Source organism: Sphaerodactylus townsendi, linkage group LG03 (genome assembly GCF_021028975.2).
Source record: "Sphaerodactylus townsendi isolate TG3544 linkage group LG03, MPM_Stown_v2.3, whole genome shotgun sequence".
Lineage (NCBI taxonomy): Eukaryota > Metazoa > Chordata > Lepidosauria > Squamata > Sphaerodactylidae > Sphaerodactylus > Sphaerodactylus townsendi.
The window spans coordinates 65,507,505-65,532,688 of record NC_059427.1 but is presented as its reverse complement, the minus strand read 5'-3'; the positions used below and the strand labels follow the sequence as shown (position 1 = coordinate 65,532,688).

At 41.8% G+C, this 25,184-nt stretch overlaps 1 protein-coding gene and 1 non-coding gene across 4 annotated transcripts in view; both read right to left on the bottom strand.

Annotated features, from left to right (window-relative positions):
- ALAS1 (5'-aminolevulinate synthase 1) overlaps positions 1–22,497 on the bottom strand; it is a 28,201-nt gene extending 5,704 nt beyond the window's left edge. The window contains exons 1-6 of one of the 3 annotated variants that reach the window (XM_048490509.1): positions 22,456–22,497; positions 4,305–4,524; positions 3,054–3,269; positions 1,951–2,100; positions 1,613–1,835; positions 609–793 (exon numbers count right to left, since the gene is read on the bottom strand). In XM_048490509.1, coding sequence (XP_048346466.1) covers positions 609–793; positions 1,613–1,835; positions 1,951–2,100; positions 3,054–3,269; positions 4,305–4,503 — 973 coding nt within the window. In that variant the 5' untranslated portion in view covers positions 4,504–4,524; positions 22,456–22,497. Of the gene's footprint in view, positions 1–608; positions 794–1,612; positions 1,836–1,950; positions 2,101–3,053; positions 3,270–4,304; positions 4,525–6,009; positions 6,142–22,455 lie in introns of those variants that run through there. The other 2 variants (XM_048490507.1, XM_048490508.1) reach the window with 2 other exon arrangements.
- On the bottom strand, positions 7,983–8,164 carry LOC125430371. Its single transcript, XR_007244154.1, has one exon. It is a non-coding gene; the product is annotated as a U2 spliceosomal RNA (small nuclear RNA).
- Positions 22,498–25,184: the final 2,687 nt, after the last annotated feature.

Sequence of the window (25,184 nt, the reverse complement as noted above, 5' to 3'; positions counted from 1 at the left end):
ATAATTGCAGTGGAGCATATCGGGATATATGTAATCATCAGCAACCTGAATTTAACCCAGAAACTGACTGGTAACCAATGGAACGCATGCAGAACAGAGGTAACGTGATGCCTCTGCTGGGCTCCCAATAGTAATTGAACTGCAGTTTCCAAGTTTTCTTCATGGACAGTTTCGTGTAGAGTGCATTACAATCTAGCCTTAAGGCAACTTGGCATATGGAGAAAGTAAGGCTGCTCCAAGAGTGCAATATTATATATTACACAGAGAACCATCACAGGACAGCCAGCCCATGTGCTTTGGAAGTCTAGCTTAGCAGGAGTAAAGACATAAGAAAGTTTTCAGTTTGCATTTCAGATGTTAAAAAGGAGAGGGTACCGCTTACATCAAAACTAGGCCAAAGAATTTTGTTTCAGTCAACTTGTCAGGATTTTATACAGGCCTGAACTGTTTCAGAGGACACCAACCATAAACCCCTATCTTGACTGGACTAATGATTACCAGAGACAGAAAATAGTTGCCTCAGATAAGGACTGATAAAAATAATACAGTACAAACAGAGGCAGATTTGTACAGCTTTTCAGAAAACGCCCACAAAGTTAGGTTCTTACCTGGCAACATTTTAGCTAAAGTGAAGAGCGTTGAATCATTAGCAACAAAACATGAAGAAAACAACAGGGCTGCGTCTTTTCCATGGAGATCAGCCAATTCTTGTTCAAGATCAACATGGAATTTACTGGTTCCCGAAATGTTCCTGGTGCCTCCAGCTCCTGCTCCATGTTGTTTAAGTGTTTCCCTTTGAGGGAGATTCAAACAGGGATGTTAACACCACTTGCAATGAACTCTGTAAGTTTGTCGAATTCCAGCTTATGTAAGAAAAAAGCCTCAAATATGTAGTGTCTGAGTTAATGTTCAGTTTTTTTCGAAACCTTGCAAGAAGGGCAGTTATACAAATAACAAGTGCAAAAGGTCCCAGCTGTTCATTCCCTATTATTTTTCAGGCAGTCTGAAAGATCTCTGGAAGTCTTTGGATAGCCACTGTCAATCAGGGTCAAGTATACTGCACTAGAAAAACCAATAATCAGACTCAGTCCTGCACAGGTTCATGTATCCGTTGACCTAGGCTTTGGGCAACCATGCAGTAGTGTGTTCATAAAAAAGAATTTCCTTTTGTGAAATATAAATTGAACTCCCTCTAACTACAGTTAGCAACTGGTTACATTAGGATCCAAATATGCCAGTAATCAAAAGCAAGGTAGGATCAGCAATGCCGCTTATGCAGCCACAGCCTTTGGAGCTACTGAAATGCAGAAGATGGTGGTTTGAAGAGACTGCCTGGAATGGATGGCAGAACAATTACCCTAATATGTTGAGGACCTCTTGATGGCAAGGGTGGTGGCAATGGGGGAAGAAAATAAAAAACAGATGCAAGAGAGACACACTCAAAGCTTGTTCTCTGACACACAACAGTACTTGAACAGCTAATAAGAACCCATCACCTCTAACCCAAGTTCACTCTAGTCATAAATGTTCATTTAGAATCTTGCACAATTACACTGTTTCAGAGGCTACCCTGGAAACAGCCCAACATTTTACTTTCAACAAGATGGCTTACATTACAGCACCGCACACTCGAGGGTGACGACTCATCCCCAGGTAATCATTGCTGCACCAGACAGACACTTCCTTTTTGCTGGTATGGGAATGTGAATAGTCGTCTGCCATGGGGAAAATTTGGGCCCTTCGGTTCACAGTTTTGAACACTCGATATGTGTGATCCTTTTTCTTCTCATCAATTTTTTTCTCAAAGAACTGGTCATATTGGAAAGTAGAAACAGCTTGAAAACAAAGATATTGGTAAGTGTTAAGGCATTACCATGAAATGCACAACAAAGAATTTAAGAGGTGCAAGCTTTAAGATCTACTAGTCAGTTGAACAGTATCAAGCCTTACATTTTGGTAAATTCTCCTGAAGCAAATGAGACACCCTTTCTGGTCGCTGCTTCAACACAATGTCCTGGAATTTCTTCAGCAAGCCATTTTGCTTTTCTCCATCTTTCTGGGTGTTTACCTCAACAGTATTTTCTGGTGTTCTGGCAAACTCTAGATATGGCAAAAGGATACAAAAAATTAACAAAATAGTAATAGGATAGCTCAAAAATAAACTTTCATGTATAAACAGACCAACTTTTGGGGTTCTTGTAAATTAACAAAAGCCTAAACAAAATTTCTCCAGAAGTTAGTAATTAGATACCCAGCAAGTACATATTCACAAAGCCAGTGCTTTTTTTTATACCCGTCATTAATGTAACAATGGTTAACTAAAACAAATGCCAAGATATTGAGACTCTTTAATTGTTAGAATATGAGCCATTCCATACTGTAGCTTTCAAAACTGTGATCTTATTAATATAACTGGATGATAAATTAGCTAGTTTGAATTTGGCAATGCAGAACTAATATAGCAGCTAATCAAAGCTAAAGAAAGGTTACTGTTTCTCATATAAGCAACTGGTTAGGACGACATTGATGCCCCCCCCCCCGCCCCCCAATCTGTTCTTACATATGGTTCTCGGAAAAACTTGAGAGCAAACAAGTTGAGAATCCACTCATGCCCTACAATAGGCAGTAAGGAATTTAGTGTAAGCAAACTTCTTTTTTGTAATCACTTCTCTAGCAATACCTTCTATTAAAGTCTGTCCTTAGAGCATTAACTCTGATTATGGGAAAGACTGTTTTAAAAAATGTAAGGAAAAAAATATGTCTGATTTAGACTGGCTTGGAAATAGCTCTTTTAAAAACAGAGAAATATAATTTAAATATTTTAACACTACTTTTGGGTTGCTTCCACACACAAACGACGTTTAATTAAACAGATTTTTAAAAACCCAACTGACGTGGTCAGAAGGCTTCTATTAAAGTGACCAATTAAAAAGCTCCATATATGTTCTATCTCGTTCAAGCCTTTCCTCAGTTCTTTTGGTGAAGCATGGTGAGTACGACTGAAGTTCAAGCCAGTGATAAAGAGACCTGTAAATGTTCAGAAAAGCTCATACCTTTCCTTACTGTTTGCATCTCATGCACATCCTCCTGGAGTTCCAGGCTGGCTCTGCAGAAAACATTACTGTTTCCTTCATTCATCTGAGCTGCCAAGAATGGGCACTTGGTTACAGAGGCTTGGCTAGCACTCTGGCTGGCAGAGGGAGGGTGGCTTGCAGGAAGCTGGGAACTGATGCTGTTCTGTTGAGCCACATCTGGGGAGTTTTTGGCCTCTTGAATAGAAGAGAAAGGCATTCAGAGAAGGCATTCATTCTGGCAGGTTTGTATATAGCTGCAGTGTCCCCAGCATGAACATCACAAGGAAAACATTACTCAGGCTGCTACATTTCTTATGTCCACAGTTAAAATTTCAAGGTTTCAATGAAGAAATTCCATATACAAATTAAAGATGCTTAAGCCATAGTAAGAGGCATGCTCAAGTTTGCCCAGGGTTAGTATGCAGTCTATGGTCATGAGGGGGGAAAGAGATATTTCACAGAGTATGATTGGTATTTCTAGCATTGTACTATAGAACATAAATTTCATTCTACTGCTTGTATGTAGCATAATCTATCTATTCAAGAGAATTTTTAACACAGTTATTGTGTACTAGGCAAGTATTGGAGTTTGATTCCAGAAGTTTCCTTCCTGCTAAGTTCTGGTCTTAAACTACTTCCTGATACACAGATGAAAAACACACTTCTAGAAAACCTGAAGTTAAAGATACAGACTGCAGAGACAGTAAAACAACCATAACATTCACAACCAGAACGTCAACTGTGCAGGTTGTTCTCCATTTGATATAGCCGCAAATACTTTTCTAGAACACCTTTGTTCTTAGAATCCAAAGAGGGACTTAGCTTCTCAGACTAGGGGAAATACAATGTTCAAACTTCAAACAGCCCCTGACCTTTTCAAAATTGCTAAGAAACGTTTCAAGATACACTGCTTTAAAATATGAAATATTTTCATGCATATTTCCCCTAAAAGCTAATTTTTAAAAAATATTCAATAAATATTTCCAAGGACCACCACATTCCAGAATACTCCAGGCTGAAATTAGTTTCTGAACAGGTATGTTCACACATACGTTATAAGAGATTTACTATTAGCAACAGAAACATTCTGTAGTCAAAGTATATTTACCAAGTATGTTTCCCATCACCTTCCAATGAAGTTAGTGTAACATGCTAGAAACTCATTCCCCGCAAGTTTATGACAGCTGAAGCTTTGAGTTCGCCATGGCAAAATACAAACTTAACCCTTACTCTCAGTGATAGTGGTGGTTTCTTCAGTTTTTTGGCAGTGAGCCGATGAAGTATTCAGGGCGCGTGAAGCCGGCTTGGTCACAATTTCCATCATTTTAGGGCAGTTCTGCGCATAGAAAAGAAGGGATTTGCCAGCCTTCTGTAAGAAAGCCTGGGATACCCTTGACAGGAATGGGCAGTGTCGAACAACTGTTTCCATCTTCAATGTTCTAAAGGAATCCTTGTGAAAATAGAAGAAAAGAACAAAAATATACTGTTAACATCTTAATATTTAACACTAAGCACAGGAAGTTGGATCCAAAGATACTCTTCTATTAGCATGACAGCTCTCACACTAACAGAACAGCACTTCCGTCAAGGAGATGAGGGACTTCCACCTATTCCCCCACCCCACTGCGGACCACTCCCACTTGGTTCCCTGATTATTTGTGTGGGTCTGCTGAGTAGAATTTTAGACAGTTCACCAGGTAAGAGGAGTGAGTCAGCTGAATGATACTCCATGAGCTTCATTCTACTTGCCGTATTTTAGAGTCAATTTAGAGCTACAACAAGTAATGATCCTACCCTACATACATATAGCTCACCAGTTCCAGTATAATTACAGCTTTTACAGGAGGAAAAGTGTAATATGAGGCAGCATTAAGGACTATGAAAGAAGGTTTACTAGGCATGAAGCAATATCTTGGCAATAACAGTACAAAGGTTACAGATTAAATAACAAAGGGAAAACATACACATGTAATAAACCCACATACTGGTGTGGTAATGACATACCAACATATTGGCATAATTACTCCGCAGCAGGTTAGTTAAGTAGTTTTTCCCTTTGTACCCAGAGCATGAAAGAAACTGGCAGAGATTAAAAAGATACCAAAAAACCTTGTCGTGCCAGCTCTAGAAAGGCAGCCATGTCAGTCTGTTGCAACAAACACAACAAAGACTGTTAAGGTACCATTATGACTAACAGCTTTATTGCTGCACAAGCTTTTATGGGCTCCAGTCCAGTCCAACAGATGAAACCGTATCTGTCTAGCTACCAACCAACTAGGGGAGCACTTCTTGCATTAGGTGAAGCGATCTCTGAACCATCAGAGCTCATGCCCCAATTGACCAGTGAGCTTCCATGGTATCGGGAACAGTTTTAATTGGTGTTGGGAGGCGGGCGGGGCGAGAAGAAAAGGAAGAAGCGCTCGTCGTAATAACTTCTCACCCAGTTCCTAAAAGAAGCAACCCAAGAGTCTGTAGAGCCACCCGTTTTTAGAGGGGGCAGGAAGGCTGCGGCCAGAAGATCCGCCTCACGGACTGGCCAGAGAAAACCACTAGACGTCCCTAAATACCCGATCAAATGTGGGAAACCTGCGAGGAGACCATTCCTTTGAGGGTTTTTTTCCTTTTTATAGAAGTATTTGCGGCATGACGACATCGAGGGCATAACCTTATCGAGGAGGGTGAAGAGAAGGGCTCAACCTCCCGGATGTCCCCCTCCCGGCTTCTCCTCCTGCCTGGCAGAGAGAGAGAAAGAGAGGGCGGCTCTCGCCCCTCTACTGACCCACATCGTCCCTCCCTGCCTGCCTGCCTGTCTCCTCGGCCCGCTCTCTGTCGCCCCCTCCCCACCGGAGAGCCGGGCCTCCACCCCAGGATCGACGCCGTCGCGGCATCAAAAGCGAGAGAGTTAAACGCGGTCAGCCTCCCCTTCGCCTCTCACCGAATCACCTCGTCCGACGGGCTCCTCCGATTCTCTCAGGCCAACTCCTGCCACTGCCTATATAGCCAGCCAGAAACCCCCTACGCGCAGGCGTAGAGGCGACCATCGGTAGCTGCGCAGGCGCTGTAGTAGCCGCTTTTCGCCCTTCCAGCGAGGCTGCGCGAGATAGTCTCTCAGTGCTTCTCGTACATTAACCCGCCTCTTACCGCCCCCCCCCCCCCCGCCCCCGCGCTATCTGTTCAGGCTGGGATCCTTTTCTGGCCAGGCAGGTGCCCTGTGGCTCAGTAGGTGCAGCCACAACGACGAAGGTGCAGGAAGCGGGTTAGCGGTGCCACTCTGTGGGGCTCCTTTGTAGTTTGCGGACAAGCTTAGCAATTCTGTGCACGTGAACTTGAAACTAAGTTTATCAGTTTTTGGAGCGAGGGGGAGGGCTAAGGGCTTACTTCCAGGATTCTGGCTTTCCACCTGTAAGGCGGTCAGTAGGGTTGAGTGGTTTTGGTCAGGCCCTTGAGTCAGTTTTCATGGTGCGACGGAATTGTGCTCTTGCCTGGCTTAAGTCCCCCGCATCCTTCGTTGCGGGTGAGTTCAGATTGAACGGAGGAGAGGAGGCGGAGGGCTGCTTGTTTCGCCCTTTTACCCAGTTCTTGCGCAAACCTCCCTTGTAGCCATTTGCCGGCTCAAACTAACCAGGGCTCCGCTCTTGCCAGGCTCCAGAAAACATTGGCAGCCAGAGCGTTTACAATGTGGAAGCAGTTATATAAAATTATGTATAGAATTTGCAGTGATGCTCGGACTCACTCAAGCCTACCTTTTAAAAAACCTGACTTCTCTATTCTGCCCTAAAGGTCATGACTTCTTGTCTTAGATGTTGTCTTTCAGAGCCGGTGTGGTGGTTAAGAGCAGGTGGACTCTAATCTGGAAATCTGAGTTTGATTCCCTGCTCCTTCATATGAGGTGTGGACTCTTATCTGGTGAACCAGATTACTACATTCATTCTGTAGCCCAGGACCTTGGGCTAGTCACAGTTCTTCAGAACTCTCTCAGCCCCACCTACCTCACAAGGTGTTTTTTTGTGGGGAGAGGAAGTTAATAAACTGCCTTGAGTCAAGAAAGGTGGTGTATAAGTCCAAACTCTTCTTGTTTGGTCCCAGGTGAAAGAAAGAAATTCTGCACATGATCTTAGGCACATTCTCTGGTGATGGTTTCTCCTGCTTCAAAATGAAGTCTGCTTGTTAGGGGATGTCCTTGAAGACAGACAGCGGCTTACCCCTTGAGATAAGTGGACTTTGGAGAACATAGAAATCATATTGTCTTTCTTTTTCAGCACCGTTGACAGTGCTGGATTTCTGACTTAGCCGTGTTGAGTGGCTTTGGCTCTCTTTAACTCAGTCTGCTTTCTCTCATGCATTCATTCTTCACCTTTGAAGATCAACCAAGGTTGTACAGGTGCAAAGGGACAAAGAGACTGTTGTCTGCATTTGGCTGCTGCTGATCTGTGTAGACAATGTCAAGCTTGAGGGACCAGTGTTCTGATTCTGTATAAGGCAGTTTCTTGTGTTCAGCTGTGGAATTCTCTTGATCAAAGCGAGTCTCCCAATTCCAAAAACATCAGAATTTGGGGCTTAATATGTCTTCTCTTTGATGTAGATTTTTATAAGCTTGAGAGGGTTATTACAATGTAAAATACCCATTCTTTTCTTAAATGTATTTTTAACTCCTGCGCTTGGGAAGTGGTGAGAGAAAACCTGAAAGAAAGCTCTGTTGTATGGTGGTTTTCGGGGGGGGGGGGGGGGCGCTTCTTACAATGTAAATGGTTTGGCAATAGTAAATGGTTTGGCAATATCATAATTTTAAAAAACACACAAGAGAGACAAAACTGGCAGCTTCTGATTCAGTAAACGGAAAAGGTACTCCGGAGTTACTAGATCCTTAAGCAAGAAAGAAAATAACTGGCTTAGCTTTTCTAGTCAAGCTAAACTATAGTTAAGAGGAGTGCAGGCAACTAGCTGGAAAGGGTTTGGAATTCATTTCCTGATCTTTGCATGCAAAATCCCACCATGATGTCAATGCTGGTGATTCAGTGGTTCCAAAGTATTACAAGCACAATAATAAAAACATACTACACTTGATCTTAGCCAAAAGGCCGAGAAGCGAAATGATTTCAGCACTGAAAATAAGATGACTTGCAATCCAGGACGCATGAGAAAGTTTTTGTTCCTCCCTGTTGATTAACTGTGCACTTCTACAGTGGCCTTGTTTGCCTCAATTCTGTAAACAAACTTCACTTACCATATGCATCTCCTCCCCTTCCTGTCTTCTTAGTTGCTGTATCTGCTGGAATTTTGGGAAAGGGGGGGATTTTATAAGTCAAGGTCCACAAAACTGAATGTGTGTGTATGGGCAGTTGTTGATCATGCACATTTGCATAAGGCTTGATCAGATGAGTGAAGTTGTTGTGGGACATAGGAGAGATGATTCTGTGGATATGAGGGGCCCAAGGCCATAAAGGACTTTGTGAGCAGCAACCATTTCTTTGAATTGAACCCTTTAACTGATGGGCAGTTCAGTGAAGTGATTGAAGGATGGGAGTAATACGCATGTTGTACTTAGCACCTGATAATAACCAAGTTGTGACAAGCTGTGCCAGCTGGAGTCTCTGACTTTACACCAAGGGGACTGTTGTTGACTCTGTCACGTTATTGGGCAAGACTAGCCACAGTTTTGCCTCCTTTTACTGTTTCCGCCACCATTACCATCTTGGGTAAAATCTGATTTCTCTTTCTCATGGATTGCCCAAGAGGTTTTGCTCAGAATCATGCCAAGGGGCAACACAGGTGGGTAAGGAGGACTTGTGCAGATTCTCCCAAGTTAAGCAAGCTTTATTTCTTCGAGGCACAAACTCAGGATACTAAAAAGGGCAGCATCTAGGTGGATTGCGTAAAATAAAAAGGTAATTGCTAACTTAACCACGTACCATCCATGTTAATCTCCAAGATGCTGCTGGACTTGAATCATTCTGTTCTACTGGAGACCAACATGATACTGACCATGAACCCAAGAGAACCACAAGACTTTCCAAACAAAGGAACAGGTCTCCTTTTCAGACCCTACGCCACGTGTGCTCTTGGGCCTTCAGCCAGTCTGGGTGTCAAGGTTCACACCTGCCATACCTGGCCCTCCAGTCAAGAGGCGTTAACACATCAGAGGACTAGAGTGTTGTCCCTCCTAGTTGGAAAAGGCTCCTCTCTATCTGGGAATATCATTTAATATCCTTCTTAAATTGCGATTCAGTTCTAGGCACCGCAATTTAAGAAGGATATTGAAAAGCTGGAATGTGTCCAGAGGAGGGCAACCAAAATGGTAGAAGGTCTGGAAGCTATGCCCTATAAAGAGCGGCTTAGGGAGCTGGGGATGTTTAGTCTGGAGAAGAGAAGGTTAAGGGTGGGGAAATGATAGCTATGTTTATATATTTGAAGGGATGTCATGTCAAAGAGGGAGCAAGCTTGTTTTCTGCTGCTTCAGAGACTAGGACATGGAGTAATGGATTCAAGATGCAGGAAAAGAGATTCCACCTACACATTAGGAAGAACTTCCTGACTGTCAGGGCTGTTCAACAGTGGAATTCTCTGCCCCGGAGAGTGGTGGAGTGTCCTTCTTTTGAGGTTTTTAAACAAAGGCTGGATGAACATATGTTGGGAGTGCTTTGATTGTGTGTTTCTGCATGGCAAGGGGTTGGACTTGATGGCCCTTGTGGTCTCTTCCCATTCTATGATTCTAAGCCACTTTCTCCCCTTCTTCCCAGCCACAACAACTTTTGGGCATACCTTGCTCCTCTGTCCCTCATCATGCCACAGGAAGAGCTATGTGGAGTGAATTACAGTAGTTTAGGCTCAATGTAACCATGGTATAGAATCACATGGCCAGATTGAATAGCATGGGGGATAGGATTGTGTCCTGTGGAACTCCACAGGACAGGCCCCACATTAATAGTAACTTGTCTCTGATATCAACCCTTGAAGTCCAGTCAGTTAGGAACTATTTGAATAAAGCCATATCATGCCCCCGATACCTGTTTTTGCCTCCAAATGCCTGTACTATGGCTGAAGAAAAGTTGGATTTATATCTCCCCTTTCTCTCCTATAGGAGACTCAAAGGGGCTTACAAACTCCTTACCGTTCCCCCCTCACAACAAACACCCTGTGAGGTAGGTGGGGCTGAGAGAGCTCAGAAGAACTGTGACTAGCACAAGGTCACCCAGCTGGCGTGTGTTGGAGTGGACAGGCTAATCTGAATTCCCCAGATAAGCCTCCACAGCTCAGGTGGCAGAGCCGGGAATCAAACCTGGTTCCTCCAAATTAGAGTACACCTGCTCTTAACCACTACACCACTGCTGCTCTACTATGGCTGCTGCTAAGTCCAGTAGGAACAATGAAGAGTCATTGCCTTTGTCTATGTTCAGATAGATGTCATCAGCTAAAGCCTGTCTCTGATCCATAGCCAGAGGTGTAGCTAGAAAAAATGGATCCTTGGGCAAAATCTGAGTTTTGCCCCCCCCCCCCCCCCAGTATTGGCAGCCACCCTCCCCCACCATGACCAAAGGCCATCCTCCCCCACTACAACCAAAGAACGACATTTTGCACCAGGTCATCTCAAAGCCACCATCACATTATAAAACATGTCTCAACTCAAATCTGAACACAGCAATGGGCTATGGCACACAGCAGAGATGAAAACAATTGACATTTTCAAAGTGCTTTCAAAATGTTTTATTACTGCTGTGAATAATGTTTTATTACCCTCCGCTCATTCCTTTGCATTTCTCCCAAGCATTGCCAGAAATAATAGCCAATTTGGATTAATATCAAATCTGCCCAAATAAGCCACAGTACAAGCAAGCTTGAATTTCCACCTCTTCCTCTGAATGCCTATTTCACACTTGTATCTACAAGAATTCCAAGCACTGCAGATTTGTCCTCTAATTGCTAAGGGTGCAGCCCAAAGGAACCCCTGGATGATCCAAAGGCTCTTGCCAGAGAGGGGAGGGGGCTTATGTATTCTTTTGAATTTATATGGTGAGCATTCATTAGCCTGGGTAGCCTTTCCCCTACTCCTTTTCTTTTATCGAGGTGCCTAGTACATTTCCCACCCTGTAGTGGTAAGAAACAGAATAGAAATGCTAGCCACCAGCCAATACAATGGTGCCTGTGAATGTTTTGATCGGAAAGCCTCAATGTAATTAAGGCACTTACTCTCATGTAAGTATGCACAGGATTGTAGCCTTTGTAGGACTAGCCCCTTTGAATATTTTCTTGACAATCAGGGCCACGTAGTTTAACAGGACAGCACATTTGTTTTTGAAATATCTGTTAAAAATTAAATGATTGCCCCGTGATAAGAAAAGTCTTTATTGACATTCTCCCATTGAACAATTAATACTGTTCTGTCAAATTCACTGAGATTAAAGTTGCTTAATTTTATATGTTCTTTCACAAACACTTTTTTAACAATTGGACCCAGTAAACTAAATTGTGTTACTTGGACAGGCAAAAGAACTTAGCCATACAGTACTGTACATAGCCACTGTATGCTTTATACTGGGCTTCGTGCAATCGTGCGCATACTATAGCACACAGGTAAGCTATTTTTTTTTGCTTTCCAGCATCACATTTAAATTAGGTCTTTCAGAAAGAGGACATCTCTTCTACAAGGTTGGTCTTGCTCTTTGAGATTTCATAGACAGATGTAACAAATATTTCATTTCTCATGCAAACCAGTAAAATTTGGCTTTAATAGCTGAAAAATAATTGAAGCCAATAATTCAGTTGAAGAAAAAAAGAGAGGAAATTAGCTTTTCTTCTTTGATATTGAACCGTTTTAGTGAACCTTCTGAACTGTACTATCATCATTATTATTTAATTTTGTTTGATGTCACAACTGCCAGTTCTTTAGCTGGTGGTTGGCTTTTCACTACAATTCGAGACACATCCAGAGGCCTAGGACATTGTAATGTATCAGCGTAGTATTCGTGCTGATCATCATCATTATATCATCATCACAATTATCCTTATCATCATTATAAAATCACAGCTGCCAGATCGTCAGCCAGTATTGGCATTCATATGCATCAGGTTCTTTCCAAGAACCTAGGATATCGTAATGTATCAGTGTAGTATATGTGTAGATCCAAGCAATGTGGCCTATTGTAATTGACAGATGGAAATTATATCAATGTGCAGATGTTTAAGTGCTGTCCAAGATTTTTTGGTATGGCATCGAGAACACAACTGGGAACACAACTGCTGGTTTTTGCCATAATCTCTCGACCTTCATTCTCAAATCTTGGTATTTTGTCACCTGTTTCAGTTTTTTTTCTTCAACCCTGCTGCACCATGTATAGTTACATCAGTTATCCATACTTTTTTTTCCTCTTTTCAATCATTGTTATGTCTGGTATAGTATGTGCCAATACTTTATCTGTTTGTATTCAGAAGTCCCGTAATATTTTGGCCTGCTCATTTTCACTACTTTTTCAACAATGTGTTCCCAATATTTCTATTGGTAAATGATAATTTTTACAGATGTGCCAGTGGATCATTTTAGCAACTGTTATGATGTTATTTATAATCAGTTTGTGTGATTATCTTGCATGAGCTTAGTATGGGATCCACTGTTTCTTCTACTATTTTGTACCATCTACATTTTGAATCAGTTGCTGATTTTTCAATACTGGCTTTAATTGCATTTGTTCTAATAGCTCGATCTTGAGTGGCTAAAATTGAGCCTTCAGTTTCTTTCTTCAGTGTTCCATTTACAAGCCATTGCCAGGTTTCATCTTTATTCACTTTTCTTTCGATCTTCTCCAAAACTTGACTATTTAGTGCTTTTCTTTGCCAGCTTTCTGTTCGTATTTTTGTTTCTAGTTATTTTAATAGGTTTTGGCTCTTAACTTGCATCAGCATGCTCTTCTTTTTGTGCAGTTAGTTTGACGTGCAATAGTCCTCTGTCTCCAATTCTGCAGGTAGACATAATTGATTAATGTAACCACTAGGGTACAGTGCATAATGAATAGACGTGAGTTTTCTTGTTTTTTGATTCAGACTATCCAGCTCACCTTGTGTCCAGTTAATAGTTCCAGCAATGTATTGTATAACAGGTATAGCCCAGGTGTTAATGGCTTTAATGGTGTTTCCACCTTTTAATTTTGACTTCAATAGTTTTCTAATGCTTTCAATATATTGTTTACTGGCAACCTTCTTGAATTGTTCGTACTTGATGTTATCCGACTGTAAAGTGTCCAGTTTTCAATAGGCTCTATCATCATAATCATCTAAAATCACAGCCACTAGTTCTTCACCCTGTCATTATTTTACTTTTCACTATGATAGACACATACCTATTGTTCATGCATAATGAAAGGGGCGGGGGAGAGAATTAGCACTTAACAAAATTCTAGTCCTTGATCTGATTTTTTAAACAATTGCATCTTCCTTAAAGTTTCAAGACAAGTTACAACTAAACAGAGATTATGAATAAATAAATAATAGGATGAAGTTCACAAACTCAAACCAAAACTGCATTATCTACAATTAAAATCATAACTTCTCACCCATTCACATAAAAAATCATTTGACCTTAAAGGGCATAATTATGTTTCAAAAATATTTAATTAATATCAGGTTTTAGCAGTCACAGTTTATTATGGTACTACTGTTCAAAGGGCAAAAATATTAGCCTATATAGCCATATGGCCTGAAAATTCTATTAATAAAGTTCACATATTTTGTCCCAGACATCTGAGATCTGGCATAGAGAATCTTTCTGGTGTGGTGTATCATCTAGCCAAATATCATAAAAATATACTGCAAAATGCCCACTGATGCAGTGAGGGGGCAAGAGTGGGCTAGAGCCCCGGGAGCCACTTTCTGGGGGTGCATTTCCATGCCCCCCCAACTAAACCCTGGTCCTGTTTGGGCCAGAGCCAGTTACTCCCGAACTCTATGTGGAGTTCAAGTGCATTGCCAGACACCCTCCCAAATCTCCATATGGAGTTCAGAGTAGCTGTTTGCTACTGGCCTCGGCTAGCTGGGATCAGCTTTAAACTGCAGGCTTCCTGACCAGAGGTGGAGGCTGGGGGTGGAGCCAACAGTATTAGAGCTAAAAGTCTCTGTTCCATGTTTAGGGTTTTTAATTTATGCCATAAAAGTTCCCTATCTACCGAGTCAAAGGCACCCTTCAAGTCCAGAAAAGCAGCATAAAGCTTGCTTTTTCTTGTGCCTACATATTTGCTTGCAAGATGTTGGAGAATTAGACAGTGATCTAGAATAGAATTACCTGCCCGAAACCCGATTTGCTCTGGGCCGAGTAGCTGATGTTTGTCTGTCCAGCTCTTTAATTTTTTCAGTAGATAGTTAGCATACAATTTGCCTACGATAGATAAAAGGCTGATCGGCCTATAATTAGAGGGACAGTGGGGGTCTCCTTTTTTATAGAGGGGTACAATGATCGCCTTTAACCAGTCCTTGGGAATCATTAAAGATTTGTTGATACATATAAATAATGAGGCAAGCACTGGAGCCCACCAGTCTGGATCAGTTTTTAACATCTCTGCTACAATGATATCAGGGCCAGCTGCTTTCCCAGACTTTAGTTGGTGAATTAATTCAATAACCTCTTGCCTGTTAACTGGGGCCCATTCAGGCAAATCCTCGGCTGGGCTCATGCTAGAGCTTCGGTCAATCTCTTGGTCGGAATAAAAAATTCCAGAGTAGTGTTTCTGCCATAATGAAGGAGTGATGTCGGCAGCTATTGGGAGATTTTGACACATGCCCCTATTTGTTAATTGCCAGAACTGTTTTGTATTATTGGATAGGGTGGCATATAGTAGTTGCTCCCAGTTGCGCTTTATTGACTCTTGACATTTTATTTTGATGTGGTTGCGTAGAGTCTGTTTGAGACTAAACAATTCAGGAGGCGGGAATTTGGCCTTGGAGGCCCTAAATCTATTGTATATGATCCGGATCTGTTGATTCAAATATTTGCACTCAGCGTCAAACCAGTCTCTGCCTTTGAGATTTCCCTTCCCTCTTGGTTCCCCTAAAAGGGACACCAAATATGAAACAAGTTTTTCATAGTTTCCTATACTACTGCTAACATTATCTGCAGTAACTACTGAGGAGCCTAGAAACTTGCAGGTGGTGTTGCTTAGTGCTTCCTTGGTTTTATTACATGTTTGGGTTGACCATCTTATTATGGGAGTTGTGTTAATTGCCTTATGGTTTGAAACTGTGGCAGTAGAGGTCTCTGTGAGGGAGAGGATGAGTGGAAGGTGATCGCTAATCATAGAATCCCCTATCCTAAAGGCTTGGAGATTGGCTAACAAGTGTGGAGACACGAGTATATAATCTATTACGCTGCACCCATGAGAAGAGATGAAAGTAAATTCGCCTGCATTTGGAAACTTAATCAGTGCATTCAGCCAGAATTTGTTGTGTAGGAGGGCCAATTTGGCTAAATGGAGCCCATTTGAGTTGGAGCCAACAGTATAAAAGTAGGGGAGGACTAGCTGTGTGCTCAGTTTGCTGTTGGCTTCAGGGAGGCTTGGATCCTGCTTTAAGCTACAGGTTAATGCCAGACTCAAACGTGTGGAGATTGGGCATGGAGCCAGCCAACTGGCCTCACACCCGACCTCCACATGGAGATGGGACAGACCCCACTCCTGATCTCCAAATGGAGGTTGGGGGTGGGCAAGCCCTGGTAGCTAGTTCTCAGCTGCACTCCCCAATGGAGCAGGACAGAGCTGTGGATGAGGGGGAACCCCCCTGAAAATGCCTGACCTGGAGGAATTTGCATTGAACTGTCAAGCAGTACAGAATTTGCAACATTATTTCTGTAAGTTGAATACACAGTTTTGGGGTGTCTTCAATTCTGTCAGAATTCATTTCCCCCTCCCATGGGCATGACTCTGAATTGATGAAAATCTTATGAGTATTAGGAGAGTTATGGCATTTCAGTATTTTCTTGTGAACTCTGAAGATCTAGCAGCTTGTATGGACATGCCCAACAGATTTCTTTAACCAGAGCAGAGGTTTGCAGAGCATGGATGGATGAATGGATGGATGGATGGAAGGGAGAAAGGAAGGAATACACTGTGCACTATACAGGACTCCTTCCCTGGTGATGCATGGTAGAATCTTTTAAGGCTGCATCAGTCAGACACATGTGGCAAAGCCAAACCTATTAAATTACTATATTCAGTGTGTCCAAGTCAAATGCCTGGCTGAAAGACCAAGGCAAGATGTAGGTGCATCAATCGCAACTTGTAAGTGAGCTCAATATGAGTCCATGGTTTAGATCCAGACCTCCCGTGGCAACCCAAAATCCGCTTAAAACTCTTTTCTTGGTGGTCCTCTCTTGCTAGGAGTGGGGTTTCAGGGGCCATTTCAGGTTGCAGTGGGAAGAAAATTGCTGTCTGTGGGCTGAAATACTCCCAGGGATGTTTGTCTGTATCCTTTCCTGAGCACAGAAGTTATGCTGTGGCTTAACTTACAATTTCCTTATGTGTTGCAATTCTGCCTAACTCTTTTAAACTTACAGATAATTGATCCTAGAATATGTATAAAAGGAATTCTGTTCTGTAGACAAGAGGTCAGTTTAAAAACGGAATGATTCCATTGCAGCCTGCTCATGTATTTGCTTCCTAGCAAATATGCTATAAATTGAAGTATTTTGAAAGTTTTCCTGCTTATAAAGAATTCAATTAGATACAAAAAGAAAGATGAAATTATATTTTAATTACTATGTAATAAACAGTAATGTCAAGCACATGGACATCCTATGTTCCCTGCTGTTTTCCACTGACTTGCACAATCTTGATGATACGATGAAGTTTATTACATATTCATCTGAAATCTGTCTGTGCGCCAAGCAATCCAGTGGCATGGGCTAAGGAGTAAAGACCGCTATGCCAAAGAGGCCAGGAAACAGAGGGTAAACAATGGGTATGGACATACAGAGGTGAGTATCAACGTGAATAATAGACAGCACTGGACTTCATGAAACACATTCTCCATGCATGGAGGCAAATGAACAAACAATGTGACCTCTAATTGTCTATGCCAGGATTCTCACATATCCATGCCACATTTCCTACAACACTTTTATCATTTGACTGACAGCTGTGTTCATAAAGACACAGTGATAAGCGATGTCTGAAGGGAAGAGGAGAAAGAGGCAGGTGTCTGACAGACAGAATATGTGCAAATCAGGAAACAGAGGTAAATGTTCTAAGGGAGGGAGAGAAGGAAGGAACAAAGATGTTGCAGAGAAGGCGATGAGGTGGGAGAAGAAGCTAGCACTCAGGCACCACCAGTCCTTCTTTATGGCTAGGTTGCCATGTAAGTTCCTCTCATTTGATGGGTATTTCGCTCATAACAAGCAATATCCAAGTTGTGCAGCAGGAATGAAAAAGTTTAGAATATGACAAAACAAACATAAGAGGGCCCCAGCATAGGGATCTGAGCAACCCAGGTGACCTTGGGCCAGTCTCTCTTCAACATACCTTTATGTCACTGGGTGGTTTGTGAGGATAAAATGGAAGATGAGAGAATGATGTTTGCTGCTCTGAGCTCATAAATGAAGAGTGGGATAAAATTTTAGTCTGTATAGCCTAAAACCTTCCTGTGGAAGAGTGATGATCTTAAACACTTGGGGTTTTAAAGGGAAGGTGCAATTGTGTATATATATTTTATTATGAAAGGACAAGAAGTTGTCTAGGCAGAAAATTAAACAGCTTAACAAACCAAAGACCATAGTCATAGGAGTATCTTTTCTTACTAGCAATGAGATAATTTTTCTGCCTATACATCAGTTAAATGGTTTACCTTGAACCAATTGTTAGCAGTCAATGTGTCACAGCCAGAATCAACTGACTGTTAAGGGTTTTCCAGGCAGTCTGTTGGTTTATACTCCTACCATTTCGCCCATGTCTATGGCTGGCATCTTCAGAGACATGTCACAGTAAGAAGTGTTTCTCTCCATGGCACAATGTGGAGTGATTGTATGGTGAGGCATATGTTTTGTCCACCTCAGAGAGGTCAAGTGCATTTGCATGTGTCTGGGTGGAATTCATTTGCAGTTGCTGTAGCATCTGCAATCAAATTCGCAACTGCAATTGCAATCGTATTAGAACTGTCGAGGTGGAGTTCATTTCCAGTTGCATTTGAATGTCTCTCGTTTTGGGTTCTGATGATTTTTAGTAATAGTAGTCAAGTTTTGTTGATTTTCAGACTCCTTTGTGTTGAAACTGTCCCCATGAGAGTGGCTTTCAGCAGCTTCCCTGTGTAGTCTGATATAGTTGATACCAGAATTGTCAACAATTTTTGTTTCTTCAAATAAGATCCCATGTCTGGCTTGGTTTAGAGCATGTTCGGCTCCTGATTTTTTCAGGTTGGATTAGTTGCCAGTGCCTTTCATATTCTTTAATTTTTGTCAGAATGCTGTGTTTTGTCATCCCTGTATATAATTGTCCATGTATACATAGACTCTATGTATACATGATATGCGCTAGACTTTTGCAGAGGTAAGGGGGTCTCTCTTGTCCTTTGCTGATTGTAGCATTTGTTGTATTTTTCTGGTGGGTCTGAAGACTATTTGAGGGTTATGTTTTTCCATCAGTTTTCCCATTCAGTCAGTGATTTTTTTTTATGTACCGTAGCAATATCTTCCCTGTGGGGGGCTGTTTTTCCTCAGTCCTGTATTTTTCTCTCAGTTTTATATCTCTTCTGATTTCCATTATGGAGAAGCCATTTGCTTGCAGAGCTCAATCTAGGACCTAGATTCTAGGTGATTCAGTTCATCAGAAGATGAGGTTCGTAGATTTGTTTTGCATGGTCAACCAGAGTTTTGATTATGCCTCTTTGTTGTCGTTGGTTGGAGTTTTTATGTAGATTGGAGTAGTGATTATGTGGTGATTGGAGTTTTTATGTAGATATCTGCCTGTATGAGTTGGATTTCTATAGACTGTGTGGCCCAATTGTTGGTTTGTTTTGCGAATGACCATGACATCCAGAAATGGCAGTCTTCCCTCTTTTTCTTTTTCTATGGTGAATTGAATGTTTAAGAACATTATGAGATTTAACAGGTCTACTTTTAGCAGATGCTCACGGAGCTGTAATTACAGACTGCAGTAGCCACAGGCCTATTAAAACTCTTCTCACTAAAGCTCTTGGTGCTTTGCTACTCTCAGCCAGATCAGCAGAGGTGTGACACCATTGTGCTGGTGAGCATCACCTGTTTTTCCAGTCACATGCCTCCTTGAAGCAGACAAACAGCCTGGCATGCTTAAAATGTTGTTCAATCAATTCTATCACATTTTGGCCCTCCCCTTTGGGTGAGACAAATCTCAGAGGATTTCAGCCCCTTTAATGCTTGTTGTAGCAGGAACCAGGTGACCTAAGAAGTGAGGATGCTGAGCTTTTTATCTAAAGGTTTTATGTACTAATCTTCCCCAATTAATCAGTGAACAGGAGGCAGCCGTAATTATTTTTACAGCACAATTTGCTGAACAGAATCTTTAGATCTAGAAATCTCTAATGGGTGGGCGAAGACTCAGGAGAGACCTGTGAATTTATGTAGGTTTCAGGAATAGGGGGATGCTTGTGTTCCACATAACTCATCAAGAATACCCACAGCATGTTGGAGTGTCCAGTAGCAAAAGCCACATAACAGCTTTTATTAGGACTGACTGAAATGACACAAACATTGTATAAGCTTTTGAGTTCTTTAGAATGTTGAATCAGGAAGGATGTTAAGGTATGGGAAGGGGGACAAAAGACGTATCTTTGAGGCCAAGGTATTAAGACCTCTTTGGCTTCCATACTGCTTTGTGTCATGTTGGTTGTTTCCAATAAAAGTTATTATATGATAATTTTTTTTTTGGATTTTCCTTTGGATCTATGCAACTACCTGCAACTTCCTCCTACCTGGAATATCCAGTTGTATGGAAAAGCTACTGTTAATCTAATAAGAACATCACCAATTGAAGCCATGCCCTGTAGCTCATGAGCCTCCACCCAGTTTAACAACACCTGCAACAGTTAATGAGTATCAAAGCAGTTGCTAATGATGGTTAATCAAAGATAGGAGGTCAGAATGGCGGGGGGGGGGGGGGGGAAAAATGCTGGTGGATGCTTCAGTAGTAAGGAGGGCTTTACTGCCCTACCAGAGTGTTTGGGAAAGTTTACTCAGTATACTGAAAGGGATTGATTTTATTTGACTTAATTCTTTGTTGTTTTAAACTGCTACAAATAAACATCAAAAGCTCTTTACAGACCCTGGCTGGTGCAAGCCCTTTCTTCTGTGGAGTGGCTGGGGAGGGAGAAACCAAGAGGGGGAAGTCACGCCCGACTGGCAAGCTCTTATCAGTCTCCTTGGAGATGAGAGGCCTAGGACGAGAGGCCGGACCCAGACTTCCATACACCAGTGCTTCAGTTATGTGGCTCTTAGTTCTGTCTTCTAAAGCAGTGTTTCCCAGCCTGTGGGTTGGTACTGAAAAGTAGGTCACAGAGCCCCTGAAATTGGGTCATGGCCCAGCCATCCCTAATCACCATCTGTGCTCATTCTCTTTTGCATTTTGAAAACTAAGAACTGATCCTTGGAAACAGTATCTTCCATGTCATACATTAGTTACCATTTTTCCCTGCATATATATGCTGATCAAGTAAAATAAGTCCTGATGATAACTTGAGGGAGTTTTTTAGAATCTTGTGCCCCTTGCTTGGGGTTCATACTGAGGGGAGCTATGCCTTTGATGTTTGATTTCTCAAAAACATTTGGTTAGCCATTGTAAAAAAATGGGATACTGAACTAGATGGGTATTGAGTGCCAAAAATGTTCGGGTCAGCCTGGCTGGGTCTCCCTTCAAAGTAAATTTGGATTTGTGAGTCACCATACTGAAAAGGTAGGGAACCACTGTTCAAGAAAACAACAGAATCCTTCATTGATAGCACTAAAACTGGACTGAAATCTATTGTACAGTTACTTGGGAGTAAACCTCACTAAGCACACTGGGACTCACTTTCATTAAAATATTTGAAATGTTGAGTTTTTATTTCAGTGCTATTGATGGCAATTTGTTTTATGCTATGACTCTTGAAGGAATTGTTGATCCAAACAGTTTTTGAAGAAGAGTAATTAGGCATGAAAGAATAATAAAAATAACTAGTTTGGCTGACAAGAAGTGGGCCCCATCTATATTCTAGTCCTGAGCATTAGAGACTGGGAGATTAGGAATGTGACACATATTAGACTGACGTCAATAAATCTAACTGCATTTTGGATCCTTGTGGCCATGTTGTTGCCCCCACTTCACTTGCTGGCTTCGTTCTTATACCAGATAAGATACATAATTTGCTTGTGAATAACATGTGGTTGCGGGCATGATGCATAAAAGGTTATCTGTGGAATTATAGCTTTCTGTTTGTACAAAGATAAGGTTATTCACTGGGTTATACCATTGCCAGAAGAGCACAACAGAAGAGCATTGATTGTATAGGCCTGTGTGGGATGCCGTGGAGAGTTTGGCTGTCTTGCTGGTGTATCAGCCACCTAGCACGCCAGCAGATAGCCTGCCAAATCTGCTTGAGAACATGTCAGACTGGGCCTTGAGGTAACCCAGGCTAATTTTCCTGGTAGACTGCAGCATCCATATGTCCTTGGCCTCATTATATCAAGCAGTGGACCTGATGTCTTCCATGGCAGCACTGTGACTTTCCTTGGTTAATATGGATCCTACACATCAAGCAGGCCACATGCTGGATTTGATCTTTGGCACAGGGATTTTGATAAATCTGATCTCTACTGACAGAGTGTCATGGTCAGACCACTTTGCCTTGAAGGCCCAAGTGGACCTCAATATCCCTCACTATGTAGGCGACGGGCAGATTTTTGCCTGCTTGCAAAGACTTATGAATCCAATTTGTTTCCAGCATGCTCTGCAGGATCCAAAGCCCCCTGGCAACTTGCTCGAAATTCACATTTCAATATAAAATCAAACAAGAAATAAAAATAAAAATTCAACATCTCAGAACTGTTACCCGCATTTCAATGTATATATATATGATTCTGAAAACCTGAATGTAATGTTAATTTGGAATCCACACCTTAGTGTATATCCAAATATTATCTTTCCACTCTTAACAAACACTTGCAAGATTGTTTTCAATTTTCAGTTTTTCTCTTGAAACAACATTTTGATACATACCTTCTTGTAGAAGTTTCTCAATTCACGCTTTTGCAGAGTCACTTTACTTTAAGCATTTTGAAGCCAACAGGCTTAGAGTAAGTCGGCATAGGGCTGGTTTCTGTTGAGTTTTATACATTTGACATTTATGATTCTTTCTTTCTTTAACTGCCAGTTTAATTAGATCACAGTGCAAGACCTGGAGTTACCTGATTAGGAAATGTAATACGAAGGTGTTCATCGCTGCCTCTAATGATGTGCCTGCTGGAAGAAGAACAGATAAGTTTAAGCAAATGAGGTTGCCTGAGGTGATCACATGGTAAAGCAAATCCTGAATATGGCTGAAATCAAAGGCACTAGTTAGGTTTGTAGGTTGATCCTTGTGACACAACTATAAAAGGAATGTAATTGTGGAAAGGCTGGGCCCTTCAGCAGTCTCAATCAACTCTCAGATATTCTGGTGAAGTCTTCTAGCTCTTTTCCAAGGACATCATTTCTCCATTCTGCCTATTCAAGAGAAGCATGTGCTTGGTACACTCAGAGTACACTGGTGCATGCTGCTTTGCCTCAGTGCCCCCATTCATGACGCAAATTGCACAGTCTGTGGCTTCCTAAGAGCCCAGAAAATGCCACTTTCAACAATCTGGTGAGACATGGACCAGATAATTTCCCCTATGACCTTTGAAAAGATTTTGACCGTGGCCTAATTACACAAAGCTTCATAAGTGAATCCCTTTCTAAGCTCTTAACGTATTTCAGTTGCAGTGTTGTTTTCATCTGCCCTATCATGTTACATCATAACATAAGTAACATAACATAAGAATACATAAGAAACATATCACTGTTTGTCTGTGAGCTTACTGAACCTCAGGGAATCAAGGTGCATTTATAGGGGCCATGGGGTGTGTGTGTGTGAATGTCTAACAGGTGTTGGATCACTGACTGAGTGTGGAAAAGCTTCGCTTTGTTCTTGCATGCGAGACAGGAAACGAAATGCTGAAGTGGTATCCTTGCACATTCTAAGGCATACCCCTTGATCATGACCTCCTGACAGTGGCGTAGCGCCCACACGGAAGGGGGACATGATGCCCTGGGCGAAGACATGGTGGGGGTGTTCCGGGGCATGATGGGCAATGCTGCAGCAGGGGCGCAGAGTGTGTGCGAGCCCCGGGTATAAGTTTATTTTTATTTCTAAAGAGGAATGAAACATAGCTCAGAGCTGCCCTGAGACTGTTTTGATTATTCTTGGATAGCAGACAAGGAAAAGATTCTTATGACTTTCCTTAGAAAGAACCCTTCCTGCTAATCATCAGTGGCATTATATAGGTCACACAGAAGTTAAAAACAAACATGAATAAAAGTATATCAAATGTTTTTTGAGGGCACATCTAGATCCTTCCTTAAAATGCAAACTGCAAACTCATACACCCTCAGTTTGTGAGGGTGATGTTTAAAGCTGTGATGTTTAAACCTTCAGTCTTGTTTCCCTGTTTGAAACTGGATTTCCTACTTGTTGGTGAAAAAAGAAAATTGCAATAACAAAGCAAGGGACCTGATTGTAATTAGCAAAATTAAACGAAAGTTAAAGGAGTAGATACTCACTATCTTCCCCACATGGTCCTGAGGCAAATTGGGTTATGAGCTTGCAATTGGCCTTTTATGGATGGAACAAGAAATGACTGTTGAACCATGATGATCCCATAAAGTACAATGGGGTGGGGTCAGAGAAAAATCAGGCAATCTCATTTTCTTTTTCCTGCTATCCCTTTTCCCAACATGTAGAGCAATTATGTGCTCAGGACTAGATGCTTCTTGTGGTCGGGCTGCAGATCGCGAATAAGTGAAATTGTGAGTCACAAATGGGGAAGGTCTACTGTATTAAGCTTGGGAAAGGTCTACTGTAGATTTTTATAAGAATACTGTGTCTGGTTTTGACTCCTAACATTCGTTGTAAGCTGGATTCAATTTGTAACAATTCCAAACAACAGCTAATAGCAATTGCTCAACCACATAACTCACAGCAATCAGAAAAGTAATAAAACTAGAAGAATTTCATTTTCCAAAATACTGACATCAGAAAATGTGATATATGCATAAGATGAGTGGTTTGAGTAAAGTTGTGTGGAATGTACTCAAAAAGAAATGAAAAGATAATATTCACTGAATTAAAACTAGAGACAGCGCTAACAGTAAGAATTTTTGTAACCTGTACTGCCAAGCAAGGTGTACTATTGAGAGATGGCAAATAGAAGAAGAGGAGTAGGAGTTCAGGTTTATACTTTGCTTTTAGCAATCATAAGGAGTCTCAAAGTGGCTTACCAACTTCTTCCCTTACTCTCCCCACAACAGACACCCTGTGAGATAGGTGGCACTGAGAGTGTTTTGAGAGAACTGAAAGAAACGTAAGGAGTCCAAGGTCACCCACAAGACCTCATGTGGAGAAGGGGGAATTCAAAACCAGATTAGAGACCACTGCTCATATGGAGGAGTGGGGAATTAAACCTGGTTCTCCAGATAAGAGTCCACCCTTCTTAATTATTGTACACTGGAGATCTTTAACAGCAGTGTGATGTGGCAGACAAGAAAGCCAGTGCAGTTCTGGTGCATCAATAGGAGTGTCTAGATTGAGGGACGTAATAGTACAGTGGAATACACTTCCTTGGAGTGTGATGGTGTCTCCTTCTTTGGAGGTTTTTAAGCAGAGGCTGGATGGCCATCTGTCAGGAGTGCTTTGATTGTGTATTCCTTCATGGCAGGGAGTTGGACTTGATGGCCCTTGTGGTCTCTTCAGCTCTATGATTCTACTCTTCTAAAAGGAGATGGCTGTTCTTAGGTGCATCCATCCAGACCTCTACAGGATAGGAAGGCACCTCAATATTCATATAGACCCAGACCCCAGCCTCCAGCCAAACTCCCTGCCCCTCTGTGAAACTCCCCC